Consider the following 16,275-nt stretch of genomic DNA (forward strand, 5'->3'; position numbering starts at 1 on the left):
TGTTCAAGTTAGCTTAGCTAAGCTTCTCCTTTCCTTTAGACAAGTTACTTGAATGGACACAGAAAATGTTTGCCTCTGTGATTACTTACTCTTTCGTTCATTTGTTCATTCATTTACTTATTGTATATAGGGCTAATCAATCCCCTCCTTTAATACACTGAGTTTAGTACTGTCATACACACTATGACAGTATCCTACACACTAAAGAGTCATTTGGTCTCTTTAGGGCTTAAAGTCTCATATCTCTATTTGAATTCATTATGTTGGTGCAATGACTTGGTATTCAGGTATTTTTGAGTCTTGGAATAGACTGTGTCACTAATATTTCTCCCTTCTTCCTTCCAGCTTCCCACTATATGGAAACATTTCTTTTTGTGTTTTCTAAATGTATTCAGTCATTTTACTTATTACCAAGGATCACCCTTAGACCCCTTTTTGTTGATAAAATTAATTTGGCAGTTCATCTGTCCCTGGCATGTTTGCATTGACAGTAAGAAGGTCTGTTATTTTGGCCAGCAAATCTTTCTGAGGTTCTTAACTGAACCTGGCAATTACTATACATTTTGTTCATATGGTTTAGAATATTTCTTTTCCTTTCACATAAATCAAAGAATGTGATCTTTTAATTTAACCTTTTCTCAAGTTTATGATAAAACAGTATGATGACTTTTGAAAAAATATTTACCACTGTAGGAAAAAAATAATTTTCTTGTCGCACTTTGCTAGGAACAAGTGGTGAGACTTAATACCCAAATTTCTATACTCAAGACTTAATACTGCTTAATACTTAAGCTGTGAATATTTGTTAGTTTGTTACAGCAGAAAATGAGAATTTTCACTTTAAAAGATTAATAAAGTAACATAGTATCTAAAAATAGATTGCATGGGTATCTAGAATTTTATTCATCCTATACTATCATCTTGGCTGCTTTTTTATTCTCGTCAGCTACAGCAACTCATTTCCTTTAAGGCAATCATCTTCCTGCCTGAGATAAGTATTTTTCCAAGCTCAAGAAATAAAAATAGCTATTATATTGAGTTAATAGTCTCTAATGAGAACACCAGACTTGTCTCAAATTAAGTTAAAAGCCATTTGGTTGCAAATGAGACCTTCAGTTAGGCAAAACTACTAGTTTGCTGATCCTTTCAGATAAATAAACACAGGCACTGAAATAATCCTTTATTTAGTAAGACTAAATGTTTTAGCCATTAGCTTTTTGTGCTGTTTTCTCTTCTTGTCCCAAGGTGCAAAACAGACAATGTATGTTTATTAGGCTAAGAAGTCTTGGAAAACCAAGCAAATTCAAGAAAAGGGAAAGTATAAAACAAGGAAAATGCTATATGTGCATGCTAAGTCTCTTCAGTCGTGTTGGACTCTTTGCGACCCTATGGACTGTAGCCCTCCAGGCTCAGTCCGTGGGATTCTCCAGACAAGAATACTGGAGTGGATTGACATGCCCTCCTCTGGGGGATATTCCCAGCCCTGGGATTGAACCCGTGTCTCTTACATTTACTGCATTGGTAGGCGGGTTCTTTGCCATTAGTGCCACCTGGGAAATCCAAAGAAAGTATAAAACAAAATTCTATCAAAATTACATTAATTTTGTATTGAAACTATTAGGACTGACTCAAACCCAGCAACAGTATTTAGCAGTTTTTGTTTTGCTCAGTCAATAGGTAAGACTTTGAGGACTATCACATGGGTTTGTCTTAGAAGTACTTTAAGTAGGATTTAAGGAAATAATACTAATATGGAAAGAAGGATATCTTCTGATCATTAGTTATACAACTAAGTAACTGGTGCTATCTAGTATTTACTTTAAATATTTTCATTTTGGAATTATTTGGAAAATAGTAAATATTATTGATAGTATTTGAGTCCTTCTGATAATATTTTACTGTATACTAGGTTAGGGTTATATTATTTTCTGGGTTCTTAAAAGTAATTTTTATTGCATCTGTGGACAGAATTCTTTTCTATGATATTTATTTCTGATTTTATAATGGGAAAAAGTATGCCTGGCATGGACTGACTAGGTGAATGATTGTTAGTTGAAATAACTGCAAGTAAGTATAGCTAGAATATAGCAGCTCTATCAAAGGGATATACCAATGCTGCTCAATTCTCTTTTTTCCTAGTGAAATTGTAAAACATCACACTGACTAAAACTACAAATAAGTGTTTTAACCTGATCTTTTTTCCTTCATTTAAGTAAGAGAAGAGGGATTGTTAAAATTTTTGTTTGTGAGATTTAACATTGTAGCAGCCATAAAATGTAATTACAAGACTTTTTATTTCCATGAGCCTTATGAACAAAAAGAAAAAGCTTGGCTAAGCTTTTAGTTTTTCCTGTCTCTATCTTAAGTTTAAACTACAAAGTAAAAGAAGCCTGTAATTAACATAAACCTCAGGATTCCCTTAGGGCACTTAAAAGTTATCTTTTCCACTCTAAAAGTAGCCCATGCTCATTACTGTTTTGAAAATTTGTGTTGATATAAAGGAGGAAGCCACACAATCAGGAGAAAACCATCATTAGCACTTTGCTGTGATCTATCCAGACACATTAATTACATAGTATTGATCAGACTTTTTGTACAATTTTTCATCTTGCCTTTTTCCTGTAGCATTCTTTATAATAAAGCTCTGTTAACATCTTTGGAGACCACCTAGCCTTTTGAGTTGGATTACCTTACTTTAAGTTTAAAAAAAATATTTTTAGGGAAATCCTTGGCAGTCCAGTGGTTAGGACTCTGCACTTTGACTGCTAAGGGCGTGGATTCTATCCCTGCTCGGGGAACTAAGATTCTGAAAGCTGTGTAGTGCGGTAAAAAAAAATTTATTTTTCAAAATGATATCTGAACAAATACATGTATTCCTCTAAAGGATACTTAAATTGTACTGTGAATTTGTCTTTTTAGAACTAACAATCTGATGAAAAAGCACCATTTTCCTACACTTAAAAAAGTGCATTGTCTTATCTTGTGTGGTTATGCTTATCTGAACTGCTGTTAAGATTCCATTTGAAACTCATCCTTAATATTACCAGGGTTCCAGTTCAATTAGGTATAATCTTTGGACTGCTACTCATAGAAAAAGTACCCATAGAAGTTTTCTGTGAAAAGATTATGTTATTAAACCCCGTATAAATGTTCTCAAAGTAAATAATTGATAGCCTCTATTGGTTGGCACATACTCAGAAAATAAACTTAAGTTTATAATAATGTTCCACTTTTTTTATGACAACGGTATGCTTTTAGGAATTTAAACAATTGAGTGTGTGTTGTTATTTATGCATTCTTATAATAATTATTTTAGGTCAACTGGCTATTCTGAGGTGATAGTTGTCGTTGGAGGCTGTGAACGAGTTGGAGGATTTAATCTTCCATACACTGAGTGTTACGACCCTGTAACAGGAGAGTGGAAGTCTTTGGCTAAACTTCCCGAATTTACCAAATCAGAATATGCAGTCTGTGCTCTAAGGAATGACATTCTTGTTTCAGGTAATAAAGAATTATTACGTAGCTACTTTTAATTTAATCACAGCTTGGCCATTTTAAACCGTGACAGTGTCTCAAAAGACTGAAAGTAGAGATGCCCACTTTAATCAGATCATATTATACAACAGATAAAACTGAAACTGACTTATTGTTCTTAAAAACAGGTACAAGATAATTTAGAATGATTTACAAAAGATTCACCAGAAAATGTCTTTAACCATATCATATTTTTAAAATATATGTTATTGATTTCTTATTATTAATTACTGAACAACAAAGTGATTCAGTTATACATATATATTATTTTTCATATTCTTTTCCATAATTTATCATAGGATATTGACTGTAATATCCTGCACTATACAGTAGGCCATATTATGTTTAAATGCTCTCAAACGCATATAGAATATGTACAGTTTTTAAAACTTGTTTACTTTAAGGAACACAATAAAGTATATAAAGTGAAGAGTGCTCAGAGTTAAGCATCTCTCATCCACCCATGTTTTCTGGAATTCTCCCCAAAGTTTATGAAATAAGATTTTTCTTAAAATTCTTAACTTGAACTTTCATTATAATACATGATATGTTACATCTAAAGTCAACAGACAATAATGTGACAGATTTATGCAAAGTGTAACTACAGTGTCTATAATTTTAAATTTGTTAATTAAACAATTTTACCAGTTTTGCAGGTTACTCTGTTATTATCCATTGAATAATATAACAACACATTATTTTGTATAGTGGTATACTTTTTTAAAAAATTGCTGATTTTTAAAAATCTTTCCAGAATAATTCTTTTGTCCAGGTGCTTCTGTTCTCTGACTCTTAAATGAACAGTCTTATACATTTGACCATAGAATAAAATGTAGAATAGTAAAATTGTAAAATTCTACTATTCTATGTTAAAATTAGAATAGTAACATTCATATTCTACATTTTATTATTTGGGGCATGTAATGATTATTTCTCAAAATAACAATAGACAAGGTTAAATCTGCTCTGTGATCTATTGCCATTTGAAGTTTTAAGGGTCTTTGTTTTATTTATTGAACTGAATCCTTAAATTCTTGGACTGGGTGAATATTCCAGTGTTTTCATTATTTATGCCTTTGGCATAGATCCCTTGGTGATATACTTGTTAGTGTGTGTGCAATGTTTTGCATTTATAGGTGGAAGAATCAATGGACGTGATGTCTGGATTTATAACTCACAGTTAAATATTTGGATCAGAGTTGCTTCTCTAAATAAAGGCAGATGGCGTCACAAAATGGCTGTCCTCCTTGGTAAAGTAAGAGAAACCACTTTTTGTTATTATTGCTGGTACCATTCCTGAATAAATACCACAGATGAATCCTTCATTTTACTCACCCTCAGGGTATTTTGGACTCAGCTTCTATTTCCTTTCATTTCTAACCTCAGTACATAAACTGAAGATATAAACAATTTGACACTGTACTTTTGAATGGATATTTTGTTCTCCCAACTTGGAATTCGTAGCAGTGCAGCACATTTCTTTTCTAATGCACCATTGGCTTCTAAATGCCTGAGAAGCATTGGAAAATAAAGAAGTACATCAAGTACAAAAACAGGCTAGTGTCTAATCCAAGCAGTCTTTTTTCCTTTTACTGACTTCGGCATTCAGGCCAAGATATATTTATCTAGAGTCATATTATTTTATCTTTATTATTTGTACAAGTAGGGACAAAGCAAATAAGTGTTAAGATAAACTCACCAGCTTATTTTAAAGCAAAGTTACTACTGGCTGCAGCTAATAAATATAAAAAACATATAATCTGATTCTGGACCATTCAAAGTCCTTAGGAACTTTGAGAATCACTAGTAGACTAGTGGCAACTACAGCCAGTTTTTTCAAGTTAAATTAATATAAAAAGCTGTTACACAAAGCAGATAAAAATACAACTGTGTAACAAGGGCTCACTTGAATTCTTTTCCTGTCTCCGTCTCTATCAGCTCCTCCAAAGCCACTTCAGATTGCTGAGCAGTCTAAGTAAAAGCAACATACTTGGCTTGCACATTTTTTTTTGAAGTGTGGTTGATTTACAGTATGTGTTAATTTCAAGTATATAGCACAGTGATTCGTGGTTTAGGGGTTTTGTTTGCTGATTATATTCCATTATAGGTTATCACAAGAAACTGAATATATCACACATAACGTTTTATTATTCGTCCCCTGTTGCTGCTGCTGCTGCTAAGTCGCTTCAGTCATGTCCGACTCCGTGCGACCCCACAGACGGCAGCCCACCAGGCTCCCTCGTCCCCTGTTACCCTCTACTAAAATGATTGCTACCTCTTAAGCCCTCTCGTGGAAGCATTTTAGAGCCACCAATGAGAAAGCAGAACTGCTCTAGTTGGAACAGAGATGATGCCAGGAACCCTTCCTACTCAGTCACCTATCAGTTCTCATTCCTTCCCTCTTATCTCCCCACAAAAGCTTCTTTAAAACTCTGTACTGTAGAGCTTCTCAAAGTACAGTTTGAAAGCTACTGTTAATTCCTAAGGGTACTGATCTGGTGTGCTGCTGCCACTGACAAAACTAGTGAAATAATGAGGACCTTAAGGTAGGTGTAATGAAAATAAAATAGTAACAGTATTTTCTAAAACCACTGGTTTGTTAATAGAGTTTTGGGAGCTATACATCAAGAACGACAGCATAAAAGGGGCAGGTAAAATAATTAAGGGGTTGAAAGAGTTGAAGTCGGACTAAAAACATTATAACTCTTTATTCTGAACATAGAAAAGCGTATGAAAATGATTGATGTTCCAAACATCATTTATGGATTGATGAACACAAATTTACTTGATAAATATTAGTATACTTGACTTGAAGTTACCCAAAACTTGGAAGCACTAATTCAAAAAATAAAAGGATTTCTTCTGTCCTTCCACAGCAAGTACTCAATTCATGGAAAACAGTTATCCCAAAAATTACATTCAAGGCTGAATTCAAACCTATAAAGTTATTTAAAGCATAAATGTTTACTGTTAAGGAAACCTAGGATGGTTTGGAATATAGTATCTTAGAGAAAGAAGCAATCTTACAAAATATTTAATGTAACTTTTTCAATTTATGAAGAAACTGAATCCAGAGATATGGAGTCATCTGCTCAGGGTTGCACAGAAAGTGATAAAGCAGGGGCAAAAGCTCAGATTTTCTCAATCTAGGACCCTTTTATCTTGAGGCTCATAGCATATATTTTTAGTTTATGCAAGTAGTGTAGTATTAAAGTTTAACCCTCAAAATTATGTGATAGGTACTATTATTGTATACATTTTTAGACTGAGGAAATTAAGACACGGTTTGAGAGAGTATAGATAAAGTGCCCAAGCAAGGTCTTATGTGCAGTGGCAGAGCCAATGTGGACTCTACCTCTCCTGACTTCAAAGCTGTGCCCTTAAGTACTATATACCTCAGTTTCTGTACCCCTTCCATAGCTGCATGACCTTGAATAGGTTACCAAACCTCTCTGGGCTATATGGCATTGGGAGAACAGACCCACCAACAGATCATTTTAAATGTGAGAAATGCAAAATTGAAGTAATATTGGCTGCTAAGGAAATCTGCAAGAGTACAGAAAGAGATTATGGACATACTTGAATGACAGTGTGTAAATATAAAGTTTGGCTTTGACCATTTGGCATTCATTGTTAGACTAGTAAAAGGAACTGATGAGGTATTTTAGGAAGATTAATCTATGGTTTAGAGAGTATGAGTGGAGACCAGGAGGAGATTGAGAGGTATGAAATGATACGGACCCTGAGGAAGGATAGTGGCAGCGGGAAACAAAAGGAAGGGACAGATGTGAGAGATGCTGTGAAAGAAGGCTCTGTAGAACTTAATAGTTAGATATAGATGCAGAGAAAAGTTGATGATGATTGTTCATTAAAAGAATTGTAGATGTTAAACTGGAGAGCATCTGTAGGTTAAAGATTTCTTGTATATCTCATGATGCTTAATGGATTATTCTGCATGTAGCTGATTTAATAAATGGCCTGTTGATCACTTTTCCTACTTCCTCATATTTGTGAAAAGAAAATGGATATGAAAGCTCTTTGAAATATACAGTCTAGAGTTCATTATGTGCCAGGTACTTTTCTAGGCTTTATAGGAACTAAAAGAACAAAATAGGCCCTGCCTTCAAAGATCTCACAGTCTAGTAATCCTTACCTAGTATTTTAGTTTCTAGCTTTATTCTATTTTAGAGCTTTAGTCTAGCTTTATAATATTCAAATATTTTCACCATACTTGAATATGAGCATTTATGCTAAATCCTGTAATTCTCAATGCAAGTAGTATTGCTGCTAATGGGATAAAGATTGCTTCTTACTTCAAGCTATACATGTCCTTTTGTGCATAAAGCAGAGATATACATATAGTACATAAACACATGTACAATATATCTGTGGTATTAAAATTTTCATTGGACGGGGCTATTATGAAAAGAAATGTCTAAAATATCTCCTTGATGGTAGTGAGAGGATGATAATTTTTTAAAAGGTCCAGAAACGGAGCTAAATATATTGCATTTATAGTTACCAGGAACTTTTAAAGGGAAGAGATCCCTTAATTCTTTAGCCGACTAGTTAAAAATTCAAACTTTTGATAATTAAGATTTTTTCCATGTATTTTACATGTAGGTATATGTTGTTGGAGGCTATGATGGGCAAAACAGACTTAGCAGCGTAGAATGTTATGATTCCTTTTCAAATCGATGGACTGAAGTTGCTCCCCTTAAGGAAGCAGTAAGTTCTCCTGCCGTGACCAGCTGTGTAGGCAAATTGTTTGTGATTGGTGGAGGACCTGATGATAATACTTGTTCTGATAAGGTAAGCCATGTTTTCTTGCAGAAATAACCACTGATACACACAAGAAGAGAAATACAAACGGCCTAACAAGTAGGTAGTTTGGTCCCCTAGTGTGAAAGGCCTTTTAAAAATTGTCTGGTACTTTATACTTTGGGAGGAAAACATTGAGTTTCAGGTTACTAAAGTGAAATGGTTTACAGAATCAAAAAATTATTTGTTCAGAATACAATTAGTAAGTAAACTAGCAAAGGGTGAGACAGTAACCAGTTATACTGCTTTCAAATGGGTCATTTTCTATGTACTTTGAAAATATTCTTTAGAACAAAGATAAGGGAAGAAAACCTCTCTAATGTAAACATAGGATGGCTCAAAGCTGCTGCAGTTCATTAAATTCCTGGGACAACAGAACATGTGCCATACTGACAGCTCTGAAAATAACCTGTTTATTCTGGAGACAAGTATCTAATGCCTGATTCATTTAACAATAGTTTACTAAATTTTGTCAATCAATAAATTTTTTCTGAAATTTTAATGTAATGTGAAATGTTACATATTTAGAATTCATTAATTCAGAACTTGTGATAATTTAACGTGTAGTAAATTGAGGTTCACTTGTATTCTTTTGAAGAAAAGACTCCCTAAATATGTAAAGAAATTGTATTCAAATTGAGGCATATTTATCTTATGTAACAGAATTTTTAAAAATCCAGATGTTAATTTTAATGGGAACAAAGCAAACCTAGTAGCCATTCATCCTAGAAACAATCTGTGTTTGTTTGTCACTCTGTTCTGCTTGATAATTCAAATATTTCATTCTCAAGCCAGCCTCCCTTAATTCTATGAATTAATGGAATTTTATTTTAATCATGTTTTTGTATATTGGCAAACTTTTTATTAAGTAAATTTGCATTCTTGTTGAGAAATTTTAATTAAATATTTCTATATATTATTAGGTTCAATCCTATGATCCAGAAACCAATTCTTGGTTACTTCGTGCAGCTATTCCTATTGCCAAGAGGTGTATAACTGCCGTATCCTTAAACAACCTGATATATGTTGCTGGTGGACTGACCAAGGCAATATACTGTTATGATCCAGTTGAAGATTACTGGATGCATGTACAGAATACATTCAGCCGACAGGTAATAACATAAAACAGACAAAAAGAAAAATCAGTGTGGGAGAGACCGAGTACAGTACCAGTATGAATATACAGTAACCACACTATTTCATGTACACTTGGATTATTTCACAGTTCTTTCAAAGTTCCATGTAGAGCATATGGCGTACTTGTTTTGGACTGCTCCCAAGGAATGGATTATTGAAATAACTGTTTACTGTCCCGTGGTAAAGTAGGTATTGTACTGTGTCTGTTGGGTTTTTTCCCCCTTAACCTTTTTCAGACTCCTGTTCCAGTTCTTATCCCTCTCTCTTGTACATTTCAAAAGAGAAGAAATGCTCCCAAACTGGTTTCTTTGCTTCTGCAGTTAGAAACTAGGTAACATGTTGTTCTTTTGTTATAAAGAAAATGGCTGCACTTGGTTCTCTTTCATTCACACTGCATTTGTACTCTTACTCTGCTTCTACCCCACCCTGAAAAGGCCTTCCCTTGGCCTTTTAATTCATAATTCTACCCTCCTTCCTTCTACCATCAAAATGTTTGATGGCACTGATGCTGGAAATCTGGCTCGACCCATACCACTTTTGAGGTGTTGTACCCACAAAGGTCGTTACTAATAATTTTCTGAGTCTCATTCATGTTCTCTTGGTTTTTTTCTACCCAACCCTTAAATATGGGTGTTGCCTGAGCCTCTTTTCCCTGCCCTTTTCCCAGTTTATACTCCATTCCTGCTCAGTACTGATGACTTCAAATCTTATTCTCCATTAAAGCCTCTCTCCTCTGCTCCAGACTCAAATTTCCACCTGCCTATTTAATATGTTCTAAGGCTTCAGACTTAAAACAGAATTCACCTTCTTCCCCAAGCTTACTTTTTCTGTTTCCAAACAACCTAGTGAATAGAAAAAACTCTGTTTCTCCCTTATTTACAACACTTCTGACACCAGATATGTGAGTTTATTCCCATACCGGTCAACTCTCCATCTCCAACCGGCATCTTACAGTTCAATTCAGATTTGACACAACCTGAAGGTAGCTTCAGATTTTAAGGACTCAGTCCCACAAGACTTCCACTGCTTCAGATGCCAGTCACAAGTCTCAGGTTGTCACCAGTACTTCTGAGCAATCAACTATAAATCAAAGTTTTCACAGTCCCCTCCATGAATTCAGTAATTTTCTCAGGAAAAACACACATTTATGTTTACAGGTTATTACAAAGGACATAGAAGAACAGTCAGATAGAGAGGTACCCACAGTCAGGTCTGGAAAGATCCCAAGCACAGAACTTTCTGTCCTCATGGATTTGTGGTGCTCCATCCTCCTAGCACATGGGTGTGTTTACCAACCTAGAAGCTCTCCACCTCCTATTTTTTGGGATTTTTATGGAGGCTTTATCATGTATACATAATCAATTATAAATCAATTTCTAGCCCTTCTCCCCTCTCCAGAGAAGGGAGGGTGGGGGAGAAACCCTTTTCAAGCTTCTAATGTCTTGCTTTCCTAACCCATTTTACCACTAGTATCTGTTGCTTGCATTTGCTATCCAGATGGTATGTGTTCTTGCCTGTTCATTCTGTCCACTTAGCTTTATTGCCTTTTCCACCTTATCTACTTGTCTTTCAAGGACCACTGCATAGTTATAACAATCTGAAATTGCCCTGTTCCGAATTAATGCCTTTTCTTTCTGATCTGTCACTATACTTAACCTCTATTAGTAAATATTTATTGAATAAGTAAACAGAGAGTGAAGTAACAGAGGGTCCTGATGTTAAGACAATTTTATATACAATATAAGAAATACAGACTGTAAGGATAATGACTAGGGTTTGGGTATAACACTATTTTTCTGAAGCTGTTGACATTGAAGTAGTCTCCAATTAGTAATGTATTCAGAGTAACATTGCCTCAGTTGATGAAAGGGACATAATAGGATCTTCAGTTTCATGGTACAAAGGAAACATAGTCTTCTGTCCCTCTTATATCACATTTAAATAAAATGAACTGCAATTCTCTAGTTCATTGTCCTCCTACAAGAGACAGGTGAGAATGTGCCCTGCCACAGAAGAACTCTTGTTATGGTCACGTCCAGCTGTATGACAGGTGTTTACACTTACTTCTAAATTTTTTAACCAAAGCTTTTTTTTATTGGTTTATTACAGTGAATATTTTTAAATATAGCACATTTTCACTAAGAGCTACTATTCACTGAGAAGTTGACTGTACTGTATAAAACAATAGCAGAGCTTAGGAAGATAATTACCAGCATCTAGCATAACACAGGGCATATAAAGAACATGTTTGTTTTTTTTTAATTGGAGGCTAATTACTTTACAATATTGTGGTGGTTTTTGCCATACATTCACATGAATCAGCCGTAGGTGTACATGTGTTCCCCATCCTGAACCTCCCTCCCACCTACCTCTCCATCCCATCCCTCAGGGTCATCCCAGTGCACCAGCCCTGAGCACCCTGACTCATGCATCGAACCTGGACTGGCGATCTATTTCACATATGATAATATTACTAAAGAATATGTCTTTAACTAAATGATTGAGATAAAATTAAGGAAAAACAAGAGGACATATATGGCACATTTTCCTTAATTAGACAGTGCCTGATGGTGACTTCAGAAATTTCAAGGAACATTTGGATCAGAAATATATTAAATCTATATTGAAGTCTTAAGACTAGTATGTCAAATCTCTTGAAACAAAAAATACTGAGATTTCTGGGATTATCTTTTCTCCCCTGGGCCATTCTTACAGCCAGTACCTCTAAATGTATCTATGTATGTATTATTGATAGGCAAGTTTTGAACCATCTGTGAGTCTTTGCCTACCTTTTTAATACTAATCAAATGAAAAATGATAAATCAACTATTTCATTAAATCTACCAATTTCATGGTAGAAAGCTATTTGAGTCAAAGGTTACAGTTTTAAAGTGCTTAGAATATTGAATGACCAAAAAAGAGCTGAAAAAATGAGCTCTTTTTGTGCAGTCATAATGGACCCAGCATTTTGCTGTACCTTGATATTTTCATGCCTTTTGACATTGCATAATTCCTAAAACCTACAACTTGATATTATAAACATATTTTGCTTTTTAATTTTCATCAGGAACATATTTTTTAATTGTGAAATTTTTTTACTGACGAAGTATTTTTTTACCCTTCTTCAGTGGACTAGGTATTTAAAATGTCATTAAAGTTTAGAATAATAAATGAAAAGAAATCTGATTATTTTTCTTTATTGTTGGCATTTTAATGATTCAGCATTATTTAAATATAATAATTAAGGAGAGAGTTATGTTTTACAATATTAAAATTGTTTCATTTAAGTCATGAAAAATAACATTTAAAACTTCATGTGTTATTAAGTTATTTTTATTACTAGCTACCATTATTCTTGAGACTATCATAGAGTAAAATAAACTACTATGCAAGTCATTTCCTGATACAAGTGAATACCAGTTTTGAAGATTGCTTGTTTCAATTAATTCTGAGCACTATTTAAGAAATGATGTTAATACAAATCCTATAATTATATAGCTTAAGAATCATCATCCAAATGACTATAAAGTTCAATAGTGTAAGCCAGCTTGTACTTGAAAACTAAGGATATTGTTTTTTGTGGTATTTAAAACTGAAGTGACTTAGCAGTAGCAGCAGTAATAATGGGCCAAGTCATTCTGGGTGTATATAAACGCTAATGTAGGCATTTTTAAGTACTCACTTATTCTTCTAGACCCAAAAATACTATCCTCTATTATATAAATCCACCAAGCTTTAATTTTTTCTACAAGAGTGAAATTTATATATAGCAGATCAAGTAAAAATGTTTGTTGTACTCATTGGTAGAACCTATCCATTGCTGGTTATGTGGAAGCAGAATAATAATATACAATCACTGTCTGAATTAATGTGAAATTTAAATAGAAGATAATTGACCTGCAGCATAAACAGATTTATGCAATAGACAGTTTTAGTGTAATTTCTTTCTTTAAAGAATCACTCATCCTTGCAAATGGAGAAGGCAATGGCAACCCACTCCAGTACTCTTGCCTGGAAAATCCCTTGGGCGGAGGAGCCTGGTAGGCTGCAGCCCATGGGGTCGCAAAGAGTCAGACACGACTGAGCAGCTTCACTTTCACTTTTCACTTTCATGCATTGGAGAAGGAAATGGCAACCCACTCCAGTGTTCTTGCCTGGAGAATCCCAGGGATGGGGGAGCCTGGTGGGCTGCCGTCTATGGGGTCACACAGAGTCGGACATGACTGAAGCGACTTAGCAGTAGCAGCAGCAGCATCCTTGCAAAATATATATTATTGACAGATAATTGTAAATTTAGCTAAGAATATCATTGTGTAGAAAGTTAACTATAAAATGTTATTTGGGGAGTTTCTATACCCCAACCAAGGCACCCTAGTAACAGTGCTTTATTAATCTGCTTATAACTCTCTCATTCATTCATTCATTCAACTTGAGGGTAATCCCATATAACTAATAATGTTCCTATCCCTTGATCATATAATAGACACTTTTTATAGTAAAGGACTGTCCTATAATAGGAGAAGCAACTCTTCAAGGATATTTTTGTTGAACTACCATTAAATTAACTAAAACCCTTTTCTCAGCCACGACCCCAAGTTTGCTGCCCATATCTTGACCCCAGTTACTGACATTTATTCTGTTTTAACAGTCCCTTCACCCATGCAAATTTATCTAGTATTCACACATAGAGCGGAGTTGGGCAAAAGGGAACTTATTTCTTTTCTCCCTTTTGACTGTGTTCAGTTCAGTTCAGTTGCTCAGTCGTGTCCGACTATTTGCAACCCCATGAATCGCAGCACGCCAGGCCTCCCTGTCCATCACCACTCCCGGAGTTCACCCAAACTCATGTCCATCGAGTCGGTGATGCCATCCAGCCATCTCATCTTCTGTCATCCCCTTTTCCTCCTGCCCCCAATCCCTCCCAGCATCGGAGTCTTTTCCAGTGAGTCAACTCTTCACGTGAGGTGGTCAAAGTACTAAAGTTTCAGCTTTAGCATCAGTCTTTCCAAAGAACACCCAGGACTGATCTCCTTTAGAATGGACTGGTTGGATCTCCTTGCAGTCCAAGGAACTCTCAAGAGTCTTCTCCAACACCACAGTTCAAAAGCATCAATTCTTCGGCACTCAGCTCTCTTCACAGTCCAACTCTCACATCCATACATGACCACTAGAAAAATCATAGCCTTGACTAGACAGACCTTTGTTGGCAAAGTAATGTGTCTGCTTTTGAATATGTTGTCTAGGTTGGTCATAACTTTCCTTCCAAGGAGTAAGCGTCTTTTAATTTCATGGCTGCAATTACCATCTACAGTGATTTTGGAGCCCCCAAAATAAAGTCTGCCACTGTTCCCACTGTTTCCCCATCTATTTCCCATGAAGTGTTGGGACCGGATGCCATGATTTTAGTTTTCTGAACGTTGAGCTTTAAGTCAACTTTTTCACTCTCCTCTTTCACTTTCATCAAGAGGCTTTTTAGTTCCTCTTCACTTTCTGCCATTAGGGTGGTGTCAGCTGCATATCTGAGGTTATTGATATTTCTCCAGCATGTCTAATTTTACTTTTCCATTTGCTGTCAAATTCCTTAAGGTCAACAGTTAATTTTTTTTTTAATTTGGTTCAACAGGAAAACTGTGGTATGTCTGTATGTAATGGTAAAATATATATCCTGGGTGGAAGACGGGAAAATGGAGAAGCTACAGACACTATTCTCTGTTACGATCCTGCCACAAGTATCATCACAGGGGTAGCTGCAATGCCCAGGCCAGTGTCCTATCACGGATGTGTGACTATTCACAGATACAATGAGAAATGCTTCAAGCTCTGATGCCAGCGTACCTCACCCAGAAAGCCACAACAATCCAAGACGAGAGGTATTAAAAACTCCAGAGTGGGAACTTGGTTTATCTCCTTTATGCCATATGCACAAAAAAACAAAAATAATAATTGTCGTGCCTTTCTCCCCCAAATACCAATCTTTTAAACTGTAATAAAGCCTTTTCTGTAATTGGGGAAAAAAAAATTTGTTTTGAAGGTAATAGTGGTCTTTGCTTGGGCTGTGAGAGTGTACCTTTGTGAGTATTTGTTTAAAAAAAAAAAAAGCCTATGTGGTGTAGGAAATAATGTTTGCCTGCATACCGTTTAGGAATTTGTGAATGGTCTCTTCATTTAGTTATGTTTATCTGCAAGACTGTTTATTCCTTATTTTGTCATATAAGTGTGTATGTGTGTGTATATATATGTAGAAAATTGCATGACACGTCTTCATTTAGGTCAAATCATGTAATGCTTAGAATGCTTAGAATCATTCTACAGAGGGAAAAACAGTTTTAAAAATCTTTTTCACTAAAAAATACATCCAAATTGATTAACTTTATTATGGTTTTTTTCTGTAATTGATAAAAGAGTAATGACAATTATCTGAGTATCGTAAAATACTAAGTTATTGTGACTTCATTCTTAGAATTGCTTTCTTATATTAAAGATATTTTGGGGAGAAATACAAAAGCAAGTCCCCCTAAAATGGGGATTAAAATTAAAGATTAGTTCCTAAGAAAAAGTTATCTAAGACCCTTGAAGGAAAAATGACCCACTGTGGCTCTCAAAAGTATTTATGTATCATCTCTAAATCCTCTAAGGGAAGCGCCTTTTCTTAAACCTGGCAGAAGAGCTGAAATCCACTTTGCAATGTTGTCTTGTGAAAAACAGGGACAGATTTTCTCCCTAGCCCAGTAGGGTTTGACCTCATTGGAATGGTGCTTTGGGTGAGGACCTCTTCCTGGTTAT

The 16,275-nt window shown here is 35.1% G+C and overlaps 1 protein-coding gene across 4 annotated transcripts in view; it reads left to right on the plus strand.

The window, feature by feature from the left end:
• The window catches only part of KLHL24 (kelch like family member 24), a 32,715-nt gene extending 17,125 nt beyond the window's left edge, over nucleotides 1-15,590 (plus strand). For 2 of the 4 annotated variants that reach the window (XM_040251793.1, XM_040251786.1), the window contains 5 exons: nucleotides 3,317-3,501; nucleotides 4,671-4,789; nucleotides 8,158-8,346; nucleotides 9,279-9,467; nucleotides 15,116-15,572. In XM_040251793.1, the coding sequence (XP_040107727.1) occupies nucleotides 3,317-3,501; nucleotides 4,671-4,789; nucleotides 8,158-8,346; nucleotides 9,279-9,467; nucleotides 15,116-15,316 (883 nt within the window). In that variant the 3' untranslated portion in view covers nucleotides 15,317-15,572. Of the gene's footprint in view, nucleotides 1-3,316; nucleotides 3,502-4,670; nucleotides 4,790-8,157; nucleotides 8,347-9,278; nucleotides 9,468-15,115 lie in introns of all 4 variants that reach the window. The other 2 variants (XM_040251767.1, XM_040251775.1) reach the window with 2 other exon arrangements.
• Nucleotides 15,591-16,275: the final 685 nt, after the last annotated feature.

This window comes from Oryx dammah, unplaced genomic scaffold (assembly GCF_014754425.2).
Source record: "Oryx dammah isolate SB20612 unplaced genomic scaffold, SCBI_Odam_1.1 HiC_scaffold_2, whole genome shotgun sequence".
NCBI lineage: Eukaryota > Metazoa > Chordata > Mammalia > Artiodactyla > Bovidae > Oryx > Oryx dammah.